At 49.0% G+C, this 15788-nt stretch overlaps 1 protein-coding gene across 1 annotated transcript; it reads right to left on the reverse strand.

Moving 5' to 3' along the window:
- Positions 1–762: 762 nt before the first annotated feature.
- LOC120224562 (acetyl-CoA acetyltransferase, mitochondrial) lies at positions 763–15704 on the reverse strand. The gene is made up of 8 exons (XM_039222823.1): positions 15565–15704; positions 7513–7560; positions 5357–5474; positions 4126–4221; positions 3820–3920; positions 2768–2911; positions 2007–2157; positions 763–1203 (listed from the first exon to the last, which is right to left on the reverse strand). Exons 1-8 carry the CDS (start codon positions 15634–15636, stop codon positions 1103–1105), a joined length of 831 nt encoding a protein of 276 aa, XP_039078754.1. The 5' UTR covers positions 15637–15704; the 3' UTR covers positions 763–1102.
- Positions 15705–15788: the final 84 nt, after the last annotated feature.

A 15788-nucleotide genomic window follows, 5' to 3' on the forward strand; every position in this document is an offset into this window, starting at 1 on the left:
CTGAGGACTGATGGATGTGGGGGGGAGGGGGGATGGGCATGGAGGAGGACACTTGTGGGGATGAGCACTGAGTGTTATGTGGAAACTAATTTGACAATAAGCTATTTGTAAAAAAAAGAAAAAAAAAAAGTTAATGATGACCAGGAATTAGGGAAGTGCAGGGATGAACAGGTGGAGCACACAGGATTTTTAGGGCAGTAAAACTACCATGTGTGATACTGTAATGGTGGATACGTGTCAGCATGGATCTGTTAAAATCCATAGAATGGACAACACCAAGAGTAAACAGTAATGGAAACTATGGACTTGAATAATAAATACGTGTCAATGTAAGTTCATCATTGTAACAGTTGGAATAAATGCGCCATTCTGGTAGGAATGTTGATAGTGGGGGAGGTTGTGCCTGTGTGGGGGAGGGTGGGGGTGTATGAGAACTCTACTTCATGCTCAGGTTTGCTATGAACCTGAAACTGCTCTAATAAATAATGATGTTAATTAAAAAACCATTTCATCAATGAATAACTATCAAGAGAAGCATATATTCTTCGGGAATGTTTTACAAAATATTTTTGTTTTATCTACATTAATATTACATGCACTGTAGATTTTTCTACAACATTATTTTGTTTCAAACATTTTTCATCGCCATTACCATCCCCCTCTTTCTCTTCAATGGGTGAATACTGTACCATCATTTATTTCATCAATCCTCTCTTGACGGTCATTTGTATTATTTTAAATTTCTAATAAATACTATTAAAATTCTTAAAAAAAAAAAAAAAAAAAATCTAACAGACTTAACACATCAGCGACTTTCATGTCCCAATAAACTTTCAAGATGAACTGCGTATGAAAAACTGAATTCTGCACCCATTCTACAATCTCTTCCCTAGGATTTATACACTGAAGGTATTAACCGGTAAGGGATTTTAAAGATTTTTTTGGATAACTAGAACTTGTTCATTTCACATGAACCCAGGTGAAGTTAAAATTTTAAGTAACAGGTAGATGTTTTGTAGAATTATTTTTAAAATCCTTAAGTGGTTCCCAGACTAGATATGGTATATTAACTCCATTTCTTGTCACGCTTCATTTCATAATACTAACCATTTTCTTTTTGGAAAACTGTCTTCAGTTTTGGAACTTTGCTAAAGTCAACACGTCTGTACTCTTCATCTTCTTTCACCACCACATCTGGTTTACCTGAAACACAATTCTTTTAAGTAATCACCAGTCGAGCCAACATTGAGCCAGTGAGGTGCGTGCGCCAGGCCCCGGGCAGGCAGCCTGGGGTCCTCTGTGCCCGTGCACCTCGCACCACCCTGAGGACCCCACACGACCTCCTACCACATGGGACCTGTGAGTGGCTGAGAGAGGAGCTTACTAAATATTCGAACGGTTCAAATCTTTGATTTCCCCCATCTCCTTCTCTTCCCTCCCCCTTCTGCCACCACAGATGCCACCGGCTCTCCTGGCCCCAGCAGCCGAGGGGCTCCGGTAGTTCCATCATTCAGAGCCCAGTGACCACCTCTGAATAAAAATGTCACCTAAACCAAAGGAACGAGACTTTACTGTGGATTTAGTCTGCCGGAGGCGGGGGGCGAGGGGAGCTCCCGGCTCTGTGACCTCCGTGACCGGAGCCCTGCAGAGGGGGCTCTGGGGGTGCGGGCGGGACCAAGGAGCCCAGAGCCGAAGCCGCCTGGCCATGCCCATCTAACACATCCCCTTTGTCACTTAAAAGGCTACTATACGGTCTGTCACTTATACTGCAAAGGTTTCTAATACATTTCTTGAGTTGGAAATATTCTTAGCAGAATCTGGGGAGTTAGAACCTGATACTAAATTGGGTTGAATTATATTCTCTAAGCTGGCAACACTTCCCTATATTAACCACCACCGATCTGTTGTCTTCAGCCAAACAAAGAGAAACATATTAACGTAAACCCAAACGTTTACAGCAGGCGAGTCCACTGAAACCCAAACCTGCTGGAACAGCACCCGCCTACCTCGGGCTGAGATCGTGACTGGAACGACCTCGTCTGCAAACCGCCCGGCGTCCCAGGCCGCCTGACTTCTGCTGTAGGAGCCCACCGCGTACGAGTCCTGCTCCTCCCGCGTGATGTGCAGCTGCTTCGCCGTGTTCTCGGCACAGTTTCCCTGATGCAAGTAGGGATTTTTTAGAAAACTAACTCAGTTTGTGTAACTTACAATAACTTTGTACAACGTAAAAGAGTGGGTAGCAGTTAAATTCATTTCCTTAAAATACGCTTCTTTCAGTACAGGGTCATTTTTCACTCACGTCTCATCTTCAGGTACGTGGGTTAGTTCACAAGTTGCTCTCTCAAAGGCAAATAATTTATAATGGTTGTGGGATCCATTAGGAGAAATCAGAACATGCCCTAAACCCATGTGGGGCAGTTTATTCAACAACTGAATCAAACTGACACAATGAGCAAAGCTAAGTATTTTCCTAAAACAATTGGTGAAAATCAGCATTTAGAGAACCCATCTTTCCTCTCCAAAATACACTTATTTTAAAAAATCAAGCAGGGGCAGTGGGTGACTCAGTCAGTTGAGCATCCAACTCTTGATTTCAGCTCAGGTCATGATCCCAGGATCAAGCCCCTGTGTGCTCTGTGCTGAGCAGAGAGCCTGCTTGAGATTCTCCCCCTCTGCCCCTCCCCAGCTTTGCATGCACTCTCTGAAATTTAAAATAAAAGCAGTATTGTATACTAGATGGTATTTCTTCTTAAAAAGTAATAATTACCATATGGATTTTATTGTAGACATCAGTTAGCCCATCTTTCACAATCAGATCTTCAAGCTTCACACCGCCGTACGGTGTAGCACCTCTGTTCATTACATAGGGGACGTTGGACATGCTCTCCATCCCACCTGCCACCATCACATCCTGCTCAGTAACAAATAAACACAACGTCAACTCCAGCAGGGACTGCAAACCCAGTATGCCCACAGCTCCTACACACAAGTGTTCTGTGGGCCTCACTAAACACTTGCTGCGCGGTGAGTATAGAGGTACCCTCTTGCCTCTGATGAAAACAAATGTCTGAAATGTGTGATGATGGGATGGGGCACATGGGTGGCTCAGTCGGTTAAGCATCCATCTTCAGCTCAAGTCAAGATCTCATGGTCTGTGAGTTTGAGTCCCACACCTGGCTCTGTGCTGACGGTGCACGGCCTGCTTGGGATTCTAGCTTTCCCTCTTTCTCGGCCCCTCCTCTCTTCATGCTTGCTCTCGCTCAAAATAAACAAACATTAAAAAAAATTTTTTTTAAATAGTTAAAATTTTTTAAATTAAAAAGATGAAAAAGATTCTGTCTCTGCCCCTCCTGCGCTCATGTGCACCCTCTCTCATGCACTCTAAAATTAAAAAAAATTAAAAAGTTCAGCAAAGCCAGGAAAAGCCCTGCACAACTTAACAAATGAACCTGGGTATGTAGGAACCATAAATTCATCAATTCAGGGCGCGGTCAATGATTTCATTCCCAGGATGAACATCTATCTTATTCTCACAATGATGAAAACCCATCTTCTGGCAAATCAAAAATTTTTGAGGTTATAAGTCACCCAGAATCTCAGAAAAAGACCAAGCAAAAAGTCACCCAAAGACTAAAACATCTTGGCTGAAAACTTAACACAAGACACAGACCTCTTCTCCAAATGGAAGCGGCAAATCCACAACCCCCAAGTGACAGAAACAACACCACGGTTGTGCCCGGGAGAGAGACTCTCATTTCTAAAGCACTCGTGCCGCTATTCTCAGTGATTTAACCCCCAACTGGAGAAGGTGCTTCTCACCTGATGTCCGCACATGAGGCTCTGGGAGGCCATCATGATGGCCTTCATGCCTGAGGCACAGACTTTGTTTACGGTTGTGCACGGAGTAGAAATAGGTAAGCCTGGAACCGACACAAGTCAAGGCACACTTGTGAAAAAGATACTCTTCAAACAACTGTACAATTAAAACTGACATAACAGAACACGTTAACTTCTCATTGGCAACAGCCTCACTCTGGCCAATATAAATCTGTGTTCTGTTAAGCACTTAACATTTAAGTGGACATGGGCTCCACCATACTATGGAAGAAAAATGATCCCTGATACCTGCGCCCAGGACTGCTTGCCTCGCAGGGGCCTGACCTTCACCGCCTTGTAGAACGTTCCCCATGTATGCCTCCTTAACTTCTTCTTTGGGAATCCCTTTTGTTACAGAAAGAAAACACACATGTCCGTATTTTACTCAATCAGTGATTACCTAATAAGGCACATGACATTATATAGCGGAAATGGTTTCTTGTCAGCTTTGAGACTCAGCCTCACTGTAGGATTTTCTTTTTAATGTTTATTTATTTAAGAGAGAGGGAGAGAGAATGCAAGCAGGGCCAGAGACAGAGTAGACAGAGTCCAGAGCAGGCTCTAGGCTCCGAGCTGTCAGAGCAGAACCAGAAACAGGACTCCAGTTCAGGAACGGTGAGATCGTGACCTGCGCCGAGATCAAGCATCAAACACAACCTACTCAACCACCCGAGGGTCCCTGGAATACAAGGATTCTTTACAAAAATTTACAAATGGAGGCATTAAGGGACACCTGGGTGGCTCAGTCAGTTAAGCTTGATCTCGGCTCAAGTCATGATCTCACAGTTGAGTTCAAGCCCCGCATGGGGCTCTGGGCTGACAATGCAGAACCTGCTTGGGATTCTTTCCTCTCTCTGCCCCTCCCCCACTAGCACACACACTCTCTCCCCCCCTCTCAAAATAAACATTAAAAACAAAAGAAATGGGACGGGGCGCGTGGGTGGCTTAGTCCGTTAAGCGTCCGACTTTCGCTTAGGTCATGATCTAGCGGATAGTGGGTTCGAGCCCCGCGTCGGGCTCTGTGCTGACTGCCAGCTCAGAGCCTGGAGCCTGTTTCAGAGTCTGTGACTCCCTCTCTCTCTGACCCTCCCCTGCTCACGCTGTCTCTCTCCCCTAGAAATAAATAAAATATATAAATAAATAAAAGAAATGGGAGGCATTAAGTCATTTCTAAGTGTTATATATGCAGTTAGTGCAAAATAAATACTTGTCCCATTTAATCACTCCCCCCACACACACAAAAAAGCACAGCAAGTAGGGTGCCTGGCTGGCTCAGCAATGCAGAGCATAGGACTTTTTATTTATTTTTAGTTTTTCTTTAGATTCTACTCTTTTAACCTACAGTGTAGAATTCGTTTCAGGTGTGCAATTTAGTGATTCAACACTTAGGAGCACACTACTCTTGATCTTCAGTGATGAATTCAAGCCCCACGTGGAAGACAGAGTTTACTTTAAAAAAAAAAAAAAAACAAGTACTGACCTGCCTTCTCAATGGCCCCCTGAATTGCAAGGGTGCCAAGCCGAGGGGCTGGCAGGGAGGAAAGGCTGCCTAGAAAGGATCCGATGGGCGTTCTCGCGGCACTTACTATGACCACTTCCTGGCAAGACACAAGATGGTAAGAACTATTTCAATATTTCACCCAAACCATCTCTCATTAAATAAACACCACTCAGAGATAACACCACAGTCGCCCAGCCTCATCCACCGGGGATATGTTCGGAGATGCCCAGCGAAGGTGCCTGAAACTGGAGAGAAAGGAACAATATACTGGTTTTCCTACATGTGCACAGCGATGACAGAATTCAGTTTATACATCAGGCACAGAGAGAGGTTAACAACAGTGACTGGTCAAACAGAACCGCTGCAAGAACACCCCAGAACCAAAGTCACGTGCATGTGGTCCCTCTCTCAGGATCTTCCTGTCCGGGACACGCCCTCAGGACCAAGGCAGGAGATGATAAAACGCCTGCGGGTACAGGCGGCGTGAGGTGGGCTGGGCAGGCTCTGGGATGGAGCGTTAGGTTACTACTGGCTTTCTGGGGCCGTCGCAGGAGGATCGTCTCCTTCCAGGCCCAGGCTGGCCGCGGGGAATGCAGATAAGGAGACCACTTTATTATCTCAACAGACCTTTTATGAATGACAACCCACTCCTAAAGATTAAAATTATCTCAGGATTTGAACAGCCATAAGGCTAATCATAATCTGTCCAATGATGGTGCTGCAGGATTTAAGATGGACCCAAAAACCTCAGGCAAACCCAGTGTAAAGCAGGTACAGATCCTTCCCCGTTGTCCACAGGAGGTCGGAAAGAGAAGCCTGAGTTTCAGTTCTACTCCACCGTCAAAATCTAGGGAACGATCAGTTTACCCTGGTCACCTGCACACCCAAGGGCACTAACCAAAGGGCTGCCTCAATGACGGCGGCTCAGGGCAGGGGGACCAGACCCGCGTGTAGGGTGGACGGGACTGGGCCATGTAACAGGGACACGGCACAGCCACAGGTTCTTAAATGATTAGTAAGGTGGTATTAATATGAACCTTGAGAAAAAATAGATGAAGCCCTCTTAAACACTGTCAAACTCTATCTTAACAGTTCTCTCCTCACACTTGCCTTCCACATTCCGCTGAAGACAGAGATAAACAAGGGGATTATTCCTTAGATTTCTGCCCATTAGGGACACTTGGGTGGCTCAGTCAGCTAAGCATCCAACCCTTGACTTGGGCTCAGGTCAAGATCTCATGGTTCGTGGGTTCGAGCCCCACATCGGGCTCTGCACTGACCGTGGGAAGCCAGCTTGGGATTCTCTCTCTCTTTCTCTCTCTCCCTCTCTCTCCCTCCCTCCCTCCCTCTCTCTCTCTCTCTCTCTGTTGCTCCCCCAGTTATGCACTCTCTCACCCATTCCCTAGCTCTCAAAATAAATAAACTTTTTTTAAAAAAGTTAAAAAGAAGGGCGCCTGGGTGGCTTAGTCGGTTAAGCGTCCGACTTTCGCTTGGGTCATGATCTCGCAGTTCGTGGGTTCAGGCCCCGCGTCGGGCTCTGTGCTGACCGCCAGCTCAGAGCCTGGAGCCTGTTTCAGTCTGTGACTCCCTCTCTCTCTGACCCTCCCCTGCTCACGCTGTCCCTCTCTCTCTCTCTCCTAGAAATAAATAAAAACATTTAAAAATTAAAAAAATAAATAAATAAAAAAGTTAAAAAGATTTCTGGCCACTAGGAAGTCATTTGAGGGACCCAGAAAGCACCAGGTGACCAGATGATGGTCCTTCCTGTCTTATCCCCAGCCTGGTTCAGTTTCTTCAGGTATCTTCCACGTGGCCTCTGTGTGGCCCTCGCGGTCTAACGAGGGTCCCTGAGAGTAAGGACGAACACGGCACAGGTGAGAGAGAAGGCTGTGTCGCAGGAGACAGACGATGCAGACAGGGTAGACATCACGCAGCGCAAGGGCGCTAGACTGACATCTCTTCAGGGGCATTTGGGAGTTTAACTTCGTATTTCAGTAAGTGGCCATTCCCAGCCGCTGCAGCCCCCAAGTTGACCCCACAAAGAGGCAAATATAAGGGTAGGCATTTTTTTCTACAGGTCCACATTTTCCTTTAAATTCTTAAACTTTTAAAGCACAATTTAAATCTATACTTACATTCAAAGTGGGCTTTGATACATAACTTCGCTCCACGTATTTTATTTCCTGTAATAGAAATAAAGTTATAATGTAAAAAATATTAACCTACTTCATTTTATACATTCAGCAGTGAGGTTGTGGGGACTTCTTTCTGCTTCCATATTATTTTTATTTCTACATTCTACACCACACGTCACTGTTATAATCAGAAAAAAATGCTACTTTGTTAATACACCTTTCTGATTAGCTCTTTGAAATGTTTTTAACTTCTGCTAAGTTTATAAGCTTAAAATTTCTAAGCCTTTTTAAGTCTAAGCTTTATAAAATGTAGTTTTAAGTTCTAAATTACTTTTAGAGCTCCACAAAAAAATATCTTCGTTGTTTAAAAAATATATAAATAAAACTTGCTATTTCCTTCATCCACTTCTAATGAACATACCTGATTTATCTGAGGCAAACATACCTCATATAAACATGGCCTATATTCCCAGAGAAGTTATTTTTCAAGAAAGAAAATAGTAATAAACACCTTGCCGTACACCTCACTTCTTTCTGCACTGCTCTGAGGAACAAAACCCAACAAGAACACGTTGAGAAAATACACGTCACAGTTCAGAGACCTGACTTATCTGGAACTGAACAATCTACAGGACAAAGAAACAAATTTTTTTAGCCTCTGAAGTCAGAAAGCACAGTAAACATTCAAAACTGACAACCCCTATTTAGAACCTAATCATGTTGATAGTTATCAATGGCCAATCACATCTCAGTGTCCGTGACTCAACGCAAATAACCCACTGCAGCGCTCAGTTTATAACCAGGCACAAGAAGAAAGTAGATCTGACAAGTGGTTATGAACACACAGAACCACAGGGTACCCCCTGAAAACCGGTTTATCAAGTGTTTAGACAACAGTGGATACAAACAGCACATAAGAGAGAATGTTGTTCTGGGCAGTGGAAGAGCAACATTTAAGATCATCTTTTCCCAGGTTATTATGACGAAATAAGTCACTTTTATGGATAAAGTTCACATAAGTGACTTTGCCATAAGAAGTAACCTACTTTTGGGGCACCTGGGGGCTCAGTCAGTTAAGCATCCAGACTCTTGTTTTCAGCTCAGGTCATGATCTCAAGGTGCAGGGGGATCAAGCCCCACAATAGGCTCTGTGTTCACAGCACAGCTTGGATTCTGTCTGCCTCCCTGTCTCTCTGCCCCTCCCCCACTCATGCTCACGCTTTCTCAAAATAAAATTTAAATACATCAGAACGAACCTAATTGGATCCTGATTTTATTCAAAAATAATTGTTACAATATTCAAGGCAGCTCGTATTCTGAAGAGATGTCTTCACGGTCCTTATGAGGAAGAGATGTCAGACACACCTGCTAACAACCTGGGCCTTCAGTTGCTCAATAACCCCTGGGATCACTTCCTTTCCAGAAGGCAATTTGAGGAATCTGAGATCCATAAAATAGAGTCCCTCTACCATAGCAGCATTACAGTTTTACAAAAGGAAAAATGTTAAAATTATGTGTACATATTCCACTCCCCAAAGACAACACGTAAAAAACAGGAGGCCTCGCACACCATCCTCAGGGCTCGAGGAGAAGGCTTACTGGGTGTGCGATGGTTTCCACCTACGCGATTCCAACGACATGCCGTGGGCACGAGCTCCACATTCTAGGTTCTTCTCTCCAGTATATCCAAAGTACACACAACAGAGGTCAACATGTGACTAACCAGACTAACCCTTCTGGCATCCCCCTGCCATCTCTACCTGACCCTCTAGAAGGTTTGTGACTTCACTCTCCTGAGCTGCACGTGTACACACTGGCCCCGGGCAGCACATGCGTGTGCTCGGCAGGCAAGACCCGAGCGCACCTGGTGAATGCACGTACTCGCTCCCGGCTGTGCGAGAACAGGTGCACCCTGAACACGGCGTACGTTAGCTGCCGCTGCTGACAGAACCTACGTATCGTGAAGGATTCCAGCGTCTCATCTGTGACCCAACTTTGAATTAAAGGTTCCCACTTGTATTCCCCAAATATTTGGAAACTAACATGCTTTTAATGGAAACCCAACAGATTCTATTTTGTGGGCTATAACTAAAGCAGTAAAAATAAATTTTTTTTAAGTTCCCGTTTTTGCACTCGGCCTCTCCAACTACAGTCCTTTCTCAAGCGAGTGTGGGAGGGACAGCCTTCCTGTCCCGTGACTGCACCCCCTCTCCTCCCGCGGGCCAGGGCTGACAGCACCACACACGGGGCGGACTGGGGCCCAAGCTGCATTCCGAGAGACCAGCTCAACTGGGTGATGACAGGCCCCTGCACGGAGAGGCCCCGGTGCCGGAGCCGGTCAGCACCTCGGCCAACGCCGCGTCACAGCAGAGCTTGCTGCTACAAGGGGAGCCCTCAGCAGGCAGAGAAGCAAAGGAGTGGGACATACACAGAACCCGAGGAAAGAGCCTGGGACACCGCAGGAGAGCAAAGAAGACCCCTTGGATAGTGACCTACCCTCAGGGTCCAGCGAGGCCCGCTACCATCACAGGGCCTTTACTCGGCCACTTCTCTTCGGCGGGGCTCCTGACTCTAGCCCAGAGCTCCCCGGTCTCTCCGCTTTGCCCTGATGCCTGACTGCTCGACAAGTTCAGGTGCGCCTCCCTTTCCTCATCCACCCCACCCTCCTCACCCCCCACCCTCCTCACCCCCCACCCCCGCCTGGGTCCAGGCGCACAGTTAGGTTCTGCAGCCTCCCACACAAACACCCGCAAACTTCCCAAACCGCGTCCCCTGTGAGTTCACCTCACTGCTCGGCTCCCTGGTACCCAAGTTCACCCCCTGCTTACCGCCGCCCCCTCCCCACTAGCCCGGCGCCAGCTCAGCAAGGTCAGTAACGCAAAACCCCCGAGAGCACCTGGGTCTTGGGGAAGCAGGTCCGGCCTGGGATCCCCACCTGGGCCTCCTCCAGTAGGGTCCCCTCCTCCGCAGGGCGCTGGGATCACCAAATGAAGCCTCCCTCTCCCCGGTGTCCATGGTCACACAGTCCTGGGCTGTGTCACCCCTTCCCGCCCCCTCAGGGCCAGGGCGCCCCAGGTCCCTTCTCCCTGGCTTCACGGTCGCCCAGAAGACTTGCAAACTGTCTCCAGCCTGACCTCCCCGCTGACCTGCAGACTCAGGATCTAAGCACCACCTCACTGGCCTCAGCTTCATGTCCAAACCACCGCCCTCAATTTGCACCCCAGGGAACTGGCTGCTTCCAGGTGCATCCCGCCTCCAAACATCGCTCGTAGCCAGGTGCTCAAGCCCAAACCCTAGGACTCACCCTTCACCCTTCACCCTTCACCCAACCCAGGCACTCCGGTGCCCAAAATACACCTAAATTCTTCCCCCACTCCATCTCCACTACTGCCACCGGGTCCTATCCAGCTCTCCCACAGGTGTGACAGCCGCCTGCCCGATTCCCACACCCGGTGTCCCCTGGGGTCCACCCAGCTTTAAAAATGTCAATCAGGGGGCACCTGTGCGTCTCAGTCTCCGCCAAGTTCTCAGGTCACGATGTCCTGGCTGGGGGGATCTAGCCCTGCGTTGGGTTCTGTGCTGACAGCTCAGAACTTGCTCAGGATTCTCTCTCTCTGCCCCTTCCCAAGTGCACACTCTCTCCCTCCCTCAAAATAAATATATAGACTTAAAAAAAAAAAAAAACAGTTATGCTCATTTCAATCAACAGTTTTCATGTTAGGTATTTCATTTCTCTAATTCCGTGGTTAACATCTTACATAACTACTGTGTTATATTAAATCTTTACAGTGCTGAGTGCTCGCTTATGGGCTGAACTGTGCCCCACTTCCCAACGCTGCCAAAACAAAGAAATCCTAACCCCAGGACCTGAGGGTGTAACTTTAGAGATGTGATCATTACAGAAACAAGTTAAGAGGAGGTCATCACAGAAGCCCGTATCCAGTAGGACTGATGTTCTATCAAGGGAGAAACTTCTGGGGGCGCCTGGGCGGCTCAGTCGGTTAAGCATCCGACTTCGGGTCAGGTCATGATCTCAGTTTGTGGGTTCGAGCCCCGCGTCGGGCTCTGTGCTAATGGCTCAGCCTGTTTCAGATTCTGTGTCTCCCTCTCTCTCTGCCCCTTCCCAACTCATTCTGTCTCTCAAAACTGAATAAATGCTAAAAAAAATTTTTTTAGATAAAAATTAAAAAAAAGAGAGACAGAGAGACTTTGGCAGAGACAGGCATGCGCAGAGGAAAGCTGAAGACCGGGGGAGACTGCGGTGTGCAGACAGAGAACGGGAACCGTGTCCCAACAGACCACGGAACTCCAAAGACGGCCCGCGAACCACCAGAAGGAAGAGGCCAGGCGGGACCTCCCTACAGGACCCGGAGGGGGCGGGGTCCCGCCAACACCCTGAGTGCGGAAGACCCAGCCTCCAGGGCTGTGAACGGTCCCTGCTGTTCTCAGCTGCCCCAACTGCGGGGCTGTGTTTCAGCAGCCCAAGAAGCGAGTCCCCTCCTTGTGGACAGTCTCCCCTCCCTGGGCTTTCAGACACACTCCAATCCCCGGAAGTGCTCCCAACCGCCACGCTCCCTTCCCTCAGGTCCCAGGGTCATGCCTGTCCTGCCTGTCCCCAAACGCCCCGTCTCCCAAAGGCCCCATGCACTTCCCCCTCGCTTCGCCCTCTACACAGCTGCTCTCGGGGAGCTCACCACCGGCCACGCAGGCTACGCCATCTGCAGCCGGTCGCTTCCAAATCGGTATCCGACCCAGTTCTCTTAGGTGCCAGACTCTCCTCTAACCGGCACCTCCAAACTCAAGTCCAAAGTCCAACTCATCACTTTCTTTCTGCTGCCCCACGTCTGTTCCTCTGAAAACCTCTACCATCCACCTAAATGGCAGGCCGAGGCCCCCGAATTTCACCCAACTCCGCCTCGCTCAGCTCCTCTCGCCCGGGCAGTCACTAAGGTCGGCAGATTCCACCTCCAGGCGACCTCTGCAACCTTTCCTCTCCGCCTACGTTTATTAGCACGTCCAACAGCCACCACTGCGTGCCAGCCGCCTGCAATCCGCGGACCGTCCTTTTATAAGGCAGGCGCAGGGCCTGAGGTGTAGACACCATGGGGTGAAAGGGAATGCAAAGTGTACCCATCAGGGTTCAACGAGGAAAACAAAAACCATTCTATTTGAAACATAACTTAGGGGCGCCTGGGTGGCTCCGTCGGGTAAGCGTCCGACTTCGGCTCAGGTCATGATCTCGCGGTTCGTGGGTTCGAGCCCCGCGTCGGGCTCTGTGCTGACTGCCAGCTCAGAGCCTGGAGCCTGTTTCGGTCTGTGACTCCCTCTCTCTCTGACCCTCCCCTGCTCACGCTGTCTCTCTCATAAATAAATAAATACATACATACATACATACATACAAACAAACAAACATAACTGAAAGCAGAGACTCAACACACAGGTGATAGAAAAGCTAGGAACAGGGCACAGGCAGCACAGATTAGCAACAGGAAGGCGTGAGCACACTCAGGATGTGAGGACAAAGGGGCAAGGTTACCAAAGAAAGGGGTCAGGGTCACCTTGCAAAAGCAAGAACCGAAGGGGCCACTGACAGTGGCAGAAACACCATGTCAGGCCCCACGGAGAGAAAGTATCCTGGCTTCTCTCTTCCAGTCTCCCCATCTCCTACGAGCCCGTGAACACAGCGCTTGTGAACACAGCCGGAAGCCGGCCGCACACACACAGGGCGTGGAGGGAAAGGAATCTGACAATAGACCGGGACAGCCGCAACACAGGAATTTGCTTTACACGTTTGAGTAATTAAAAAAAAAGTGGGGGGGAGGGGAGGGCCACGTGGCTCAGTTGGTTAAACATCCACTTCAGTTTAGGTCATGATCTCACAGTGTGAGCCCCGCACAGGGCACTCTGTCTCTCCTTCTCTCCCTCTCTCTAAAATAAACATTAAAAAAAAAAAACAATTTTGGGGCGCCTGGGTGGCTCAGTCGGTTAAGTGTCCGACTTTCGCTCAGGTCATGATCTCGCGGTTCGTGGGTTCGTGCCCCGCGTCGGGCTCTGTGCTGACTGCCAGCTCAGAGCCTGGAGCCTGTTTCAGTCTGTGACTCCCTCTCTCTCCGACCCTCCCCTGCTCACGCTGTCTCTCTCTCTCTCCTAGAAATAAATAAAAATATTAAAAAAAAAAAAAACAATTTTGGGTCAAAACAGCAAAATAGGAGCTTCAAAGAGGGGATCGTCCACAGTATCAAGAGGAAGGTAAACAGGAAGAAAAATAATACAAAAAGAGAAAAGCACTGGTATTCTTCAAACGAGTGGCATGGAAATCGACCTCCAGCGGCTTAAAGAGAAAGGGATGTAAGGAAAAAGTGATTATTCGGATGAAATCCACTCAGGTTTGCTGATCCTGAGAGAGACTTGTGTATATTTGAAGGCAAAGGTCAAAGAGCCAGGGTGAAGGTCACGTTCCATTCAACAAACGCACCGAACACTGAAAATCCTGTCACAACTGATTTCCACAGGTCAGTGAACGACCACGTAATTAAAATCACCAACGCCGTAAAACCGAAGCTCCACTCTTTCATCAGCAGTTGTGTTTTCCCAGGAAGGTCCTAACTATAAATTACGAGGACTCTGCAGCTGTGTTCGTTTCTTAACAGGATCCAGTTCACCTGGCAACGCAGGCGGAAACCCTGACTCCCCAAATCATTTCATGAAATACAAATAAGCTTATTAAGAATGATCCTGGGGGCACCTGGGTGGCTCGCTTGGTTGAGCATCTGACTTCAGCTCAAGTCACGATCTCCTGGTTGAGTGGAGCCCTGAGGCGGGCTGTGTGCTTAGCGTTCTTGGATTCTGTGTCTCCCTCTCTCTCTGCCCCTCCCCCACTCATGCTCTGTGTGTCTGTCTCAAAAATAAACATTTTTTAAAAATTCAAATACAGGAACTAATTTAAAAAAAAAACTGATCCTGGTACATTTCCCAACTTTCCTCTGCAGCTTCGGGGTGGGGGGGATCTGGAGGGAAGAAAGAAAAAATAAGTAACTCCTCTTTCCTGGAAACCCACTCCTCCTGACTTTTCTATTTGCTCAGTCACCCAGGGTTATTTTTAGACTCTTCTTTTTCTCTAGGCCCCGCACCCTCCCTACTTGTTAAATTCTACATTTATTCTTTCATAAATCTCTTGTATCACGCGGCTCCCGTTTCCAGCTTGTTGCTGGCAGGCAGCTCAAGTGACTTCAAGCCAAAACAGACAAAGGTCCCTCCCAAACACACACTCTTCAATCCTCCAGACCTCTGGCGATGACAAAACCCCAAAAAAGCATCAACGGTCTCCACTGACTAGGGTCAAATCCAAACTCAGCGAAATGACGTGGGTGGATTCAAAGCATATTACCCCAATCGGCCTGAAAAGTCCCACCTCACCAGCCACACCCTGAAGGATTCTATTCCCTAGGTTTCGCCAGACCCTAAATCCAAGGTGCAGGCTCCTTAGCTTTGACGTATGGGAAATACAGTCTCGCCTTCAAGGCCGTGGCTCCTGGGCGCCCCAGACACAACCACCAGAGGCGATGCAAGCCCCTGCACCCCCCCCGGCCCGCGGGGGGAAACACCGGGTACAATCCAGTCCTTGCAGGGTGAGCAGCCGTTTATTTTCCCTGGTAAGTCTGAAGCCGCACCAGAGAGCAGGCGCCTCTTTCTATCTCCCCTTGAGGCCTCACGCCTCTGAAGCCCAATGATGACCTACTGCATGAACATAAAACGTCCTGACAAAGACGCGCACACTTTTTTTTTTTAATCCAGGGAAAAATAAAAAAGGAAAAAAAAAATCCTGGGGAAGACGTATCGCCCGGGCTGCCCGCCAGGCAGGCCCAGGACGGGGCCCTTCCGCCTGCAGAGATCCGAGCCCCGCGCCACCCACGAGCTGGTACCCACAGGCGCCAGGCAGCCCTGCGCGTGCGCGGCGCAGGGGGGCTCGCCCCCCCCACCCCCGCGCTCCGCGGTCCCCGGCCCTCCCAGGCGCGGGCCGCACTCTGCGGGCCGGGTCCCGGCCCCTCTCACCCGCATCAGCCTCCGGAGCAGGGGGCCGCGCCCACGGGCGCCGCCACGCAGAAGAGCCGCCAGCACACCCATGACCTTCGGCGCCGAGCCACACCGCTTCAGCGGAGACTAACCGCAGACGCCGCTGAGTCCCCGCGCCGCTGCCCCGCCCACCCGCGCCCGGCGCGCCCCGCCCGGCGCGCCCCGCCCCGCCCACCCGCGCCCGGCGCGCCCCGCCCACCCTC

This window comes from Hyaena hyaena, unplaced genomic scaffold (genome assembly GCF_003009895.1).
Source record: "Hyaena hyaena isolate Hyena2069 unplaced genomic scaffold, ASM300989v1 scaffold_1190, whole genome shotgun sequence".
NCBI lineage: Eukaryota > Metazoa > Chordata > Mammalia > Carnivora > Hyaenidae > Hyaena > Hyaena hyaena.

What these genes read in the sequence shown, in the direction of transcription:
- LOC120224562 (XM_039222823.1), bottom strand. Translation starts at nt 15,636, where the DNA reads ATGGGTGTGCTGGCGGCTCTTCTGCGTGGCGGCGCCCGTGGGCGCGGC. An exon ending in TATCAAAGCCCACTTTGAAT is followed by an intron (nt 5,475 to 7,512) that starts GTAAGTATAGAT and finishes GTGTCTTGCCAG; the next exon opens with GAAGTGGTCATAGTAAGTGC. An exon ending in GCCTCATGTGCGGACATCAG is followed by an intron (nt 2,912 to 3,819) that starts GTGAGAAGCACC and finishes GTTACTGAGCAG; the next exon opens with GATGTGATGGTGGCAGGTGG.